Source organism: Poromitra crassiceps (assembly GCF_964638095.1).
Source record: "Poromitra crassiceps genome assembly, chromosome: 17".
Lineage (NCBI taxonomy): Eukaryota > Metazoa > Chordata > Actinopteri > Beryciformes > Melamphaidae > Poromitra > Poromitra crassiceps.
The window spans coordinates 27,201,095-27,205,126 of record NC_139635.1 but is presented as its reverse complement, the minus strand read 5'-3'; the positions used below and the strand labels follow the sequence as shown (position 1 = coordinate 27,205,126).

Here is a 4,032-nt window from a genome sequence, read left to right as displayed (position 1 = left end):
ACTGAGGCCAGACATTTTATTCAAGACATCAGTTGTGTCCTCAATATAGGACAGTTTCATTATGGTATAATGAAGTCAATACATGCAGGTTTGCATTATGACATCACTGATGATGTCACACATCCATGGGATTTATGACATCACTGATGATGTCACACATCACTGGGATTTATGACATCACTGATGATGTCACAGTGGGATTTAAATGTTATTTCACACTTTCCCTTCAGGTCTCAGTGTTTGGATATGTCTGCTGCCAGCAGTCTCCTCTCTGAAGAGCAGTTTCTGTGCTCCATCTGTCTGGATGTGTTCACTGATCCAGTCACCACACCATGTGGACACAACTTCTGCAAGAACTGCATCACACAGCACTGGGATGTTAGTGTCCAGTGCCAGTGTCCCATGTGTCAGAAGCTTTTCAACAGAAGACCTGAGCTGCATGTCAATACTTTCATATCTGAGATGGCTGCTCAGTTCAGGAAGTCAGCTCAGATGAAAGCCAGCAGCTGCCCAGACCAACAAAGTGCCAAACCAGGAGAAGTTCCCTGTGACATCTGCACTGGGACCAAACGCAAGGCCCAGAAGTCCTGCCTGGGGTGTCTGACCTCCTACTGTGAGACTCACCTGGAGCCTCATCAGAGAGTGAGGGGCCTGAAGAGACACAAGCTGATGGATCCTGTGGAGAACCTGGAAGACAGGATGTGTAAGAAGCATGACAGACCGCTGGAGCTGTTCTGCAAGACTGACCAGATGTGTGTCTGTCAGTTCTGTACTGAGTCAGACCACAAGTCACATCGCTTTGTCCCTCTGGAAGAAGAATATAAAGGAAAGAAGGCTGAACTGGGGAAGACGGAGGCTGAAATTCAGCAGAAGATCCAGGAGAGACGACTGAAGATTCAGGAGATCAAACACTCAGTAGAGCTCAGTAAGGCAAATGCAGACAGACAGATAGCAGACAGTGTGCAGGTCTTCACTGCTCTGAAGCAGTCTGTGGAGAGAGGCCAGGCTGAGCTCATTGAGACGATTGAAGAGAAGCAGAAAACAACAGAGAAACAAGGTGAAGGCTTCATCAAAGAGATGGAACAGGAGATCTGTGAGCTGATGAAGAGAACCGCTGAGGTGGAGCAGCTCTCACACACTGAAGACCACCTTCACCTCCTCCAAAGCTTCCCATCCCTGAACAATCCTCCACACACCAAAGACTGGACAGAGGTCAGTGTCCACTCAACATATGAGGGGACTGTTAGGAGAGCTGTGGCTCAGCTGGAGGAGACACTCAGGAAAGAGATGGAGAAGCTGCTTGCTGATGTTGAGCTGAAGAGGGTCCAGCAGTTTGCAGTGGATGTGACTCTGGATCCTGATACAGCACAAGCCCATCTCATCCTGTCTGATGATGGGAAACAAGTACATGTTGGTGATGTAAAGAAGAATCTCCCAGACAACCCAGAGAGATTTTCTCCTTGTGTCTGTGTCTTAGCAAAGCAGAGCTTCTCTTCAGGGAAGTTTTACTACGAGGTCCAGGTTAAAGGGAAGACTGACTGGGATGTAGGAGTGGCCAGAGGGTCGAGCAACAGGAAGGGAAAAATCACACTGAGACCAGAGAAAGGCTACTGGACTGTAGTGTTGAGGAATGGAAATGAGTACAGAGCTCTTGCTGGCCCTGCTGTCCTCCTCTCTCTGAAGATGAAGCCCCAGAAGGTCGGGGTGTTTGTGGATTATGAGGAGGGTCTAGTCTCCTTTTATGATGTAGATGCTGCAGCTCTGATCTACTCCTTTACTGGCTGCAGCTTCACTGAGAAACTCTACCCATACTTCAGTCCCTATCTTAATAATGGTGGTGAAAACTCCGCCCCTCTGATCATCTCTCCTGTCAATCACACAGATTATTAGACTGATCATTCATTTGCCTCAGGATTGTCAGTTAAGACAGTTTACACATAATATGTTGTTTTGTCTTCAGGTAAATAATATCCAGTTTAATGTTGCATTTTATTTTATAGAACAACAAAAACACTTTTCAGACTTGTCTAGCACATTAAGATTAATTTGTTCTTTCAATAGGGCTCAGTCTCCACTGAGAGAAGACCAGTAACTACTGATGTATCTTGTCTCTTTACCTTTTCTTCCTCTTGGCAGAATGTGTGGTGTTATGGCTCATGTTCATGTGATGTTGACATAATGATTTAGTTGGATCATGTGTGTAGGGGGGTTAAAGTTAAAGAAGAATTCAGTATTTTTCTTTCATATCCTGTTTTTCTTTGATCATTAAAGTGAGTGTGTGAAAACTACAACTTTTCCAGTTTCATTGTAACATCTCAACATGATGCACACCACAGTGACACTATAGTCATTTGCCTCATTCATTCATTGTGTATTGGATGCGTCTGTCATCTCTTTCCAAAGCATGCTGGGATACCTGGCGATGGTTGAGAGCAACGACAGCGACATGGGGAGGGGCCAGAAGACAGCAAGACAACCAATCAAGCTGCAGCACCAAGCGAGCAGTTGACTCCAAGCCACTTTTGTCGTGCTGGTGTGCGTTGGCCGTGCAGAGCTGACTTCCTGTTGCAGTGTTTGTTAATACAATATAGAGCTTACTTCCTGTTGCAGTGTTTGTTAATACAATATAGAGCTTACTTCCTGTTGCAGTGTTTGCTAATACAATATAGAGCTTAGCAGGTCCAAAACAACAAGCCCGGCCCGGCCTGAACCCGAATCTTCCTTAGTAAGTTGGCTGTTTATTCTTCTAAACTATATCCATGTATCTGTTCAGTCTTATGAATACGGATATTAAGGATACAATAATAAATTTAATAACGGTAAATTGTATCTATGGAGCACTTTTCATGGTATTCAGACGCTTTACAAGGGGGTTTAAAAAGATCAAGTAAACAACACATTTAAAACATAATACACAATACAAATGATCAAAGAATGAGGGAAAAGACAATACAGTTATCACAGGTTAAAAGCACAGGTGAGTTTCTAGTAATGATTTGAATGTGGGCTGAAAAAAAGGAATAACTGACTGAGGCTATTCCACTGAACTTCTGCTTATGTGCCGGATCAGAGTCACTAGTCCACCACAGGTGATCAGTCAGGATCAAAAGTCCAAGAAAGAAGGTTTAGTACTTTTATTCAACCCATGTGTTTCCGTAGTCCTGCATCCAGGTATTACTTTAGGTGTGGTTTCCTAAGAAACAAATAAACAATGGAAACATGAATAACTCAAATGGATTGAGTGACCAAACAATTGAGCTATATAACTACGAACAAAGTTCCATACTCAAATGGACCAAAAGGTGGCTCTCTAACACAATATATGCAGTACAGAAACAAACAGATAATTACTATTATCTAATACCAGCAATTCCCATAACACAATTGACCATTTAACATATATAATCAATACTGCCCCGAGATGTGAGCTTAAACTATGCTCATTTACAGGTTTCAACATCCTCTTTAGACAGAATGCACATATACACACATTATAGGATGCACAAATTACAAATGTAAGGTAAATACAAATAGTTGCTCAACCCAAATATGAAATGCCCATAAACTAATGAATGATGAAGGTCCTATTAGTGAGAATGATAATAAGGTAGTGGGTTTATAGATAATAGGGGATGAAAAGGGGATGGCCTTTTTAACAGGGCAGTTTAATGCAGTCTCTGATGTGTTTAGGGAGAGAGTTCCAGAGGGAGGGGGCAGCAAGGGAGACGGCTCTGTCACCCCGGGTCCAGCGCTTGGTCCTGAGTGGTGGAGACAAGAGGTTTGCATCGGAGGATCGGAGGCTATGGGAGGGGGTATGGTGGTGGAGCAGGTCGGTGAGGTAGGAGGGGGTATGGTGGTGGAGCAGGTCAGTGAGGTAGGAGGGGGTATGGTGGTGGAGCAGGTCAGTGAGGTAGGAGGGGCTATGGTGGTGGAGCAGGTCAGTGAGGTAGGATGGGGTATGGTGGTGGAGCAGGTAAGTGAGGTAGGAGGGGGTATGGTGGTGGAGGAGGTCAGTGAGGTAGGAGGGGGTAT

The 4,032-nt window shown here is 44.4% G+C and overlaps 1 protein-coding gene across 1 annotated transcript; it reads left to right on the top strand.

Annotated features, from left to right (window-relative positions):
• Positions 1–246: 246 nt before the first annotated feature.
• Positions 247–1,890, top strand: LOC310792313 (E3 ubiquitin-protein ligase TRIM39-like; the record flags this gene model as incomplete). Its single annotated transcript, XM_083654036.1, has 1 exon — positions 247–1,890. One exon carries the CDS (start codon positions 247–249, stop codon positions 1,888–1,890), a length of 1,644 nt encoding a protein of 547 aa, XP_083510162.1.
• Between the last annotated feature and the right edge of the window lie 2,142 nt (positions 1,891–4,032).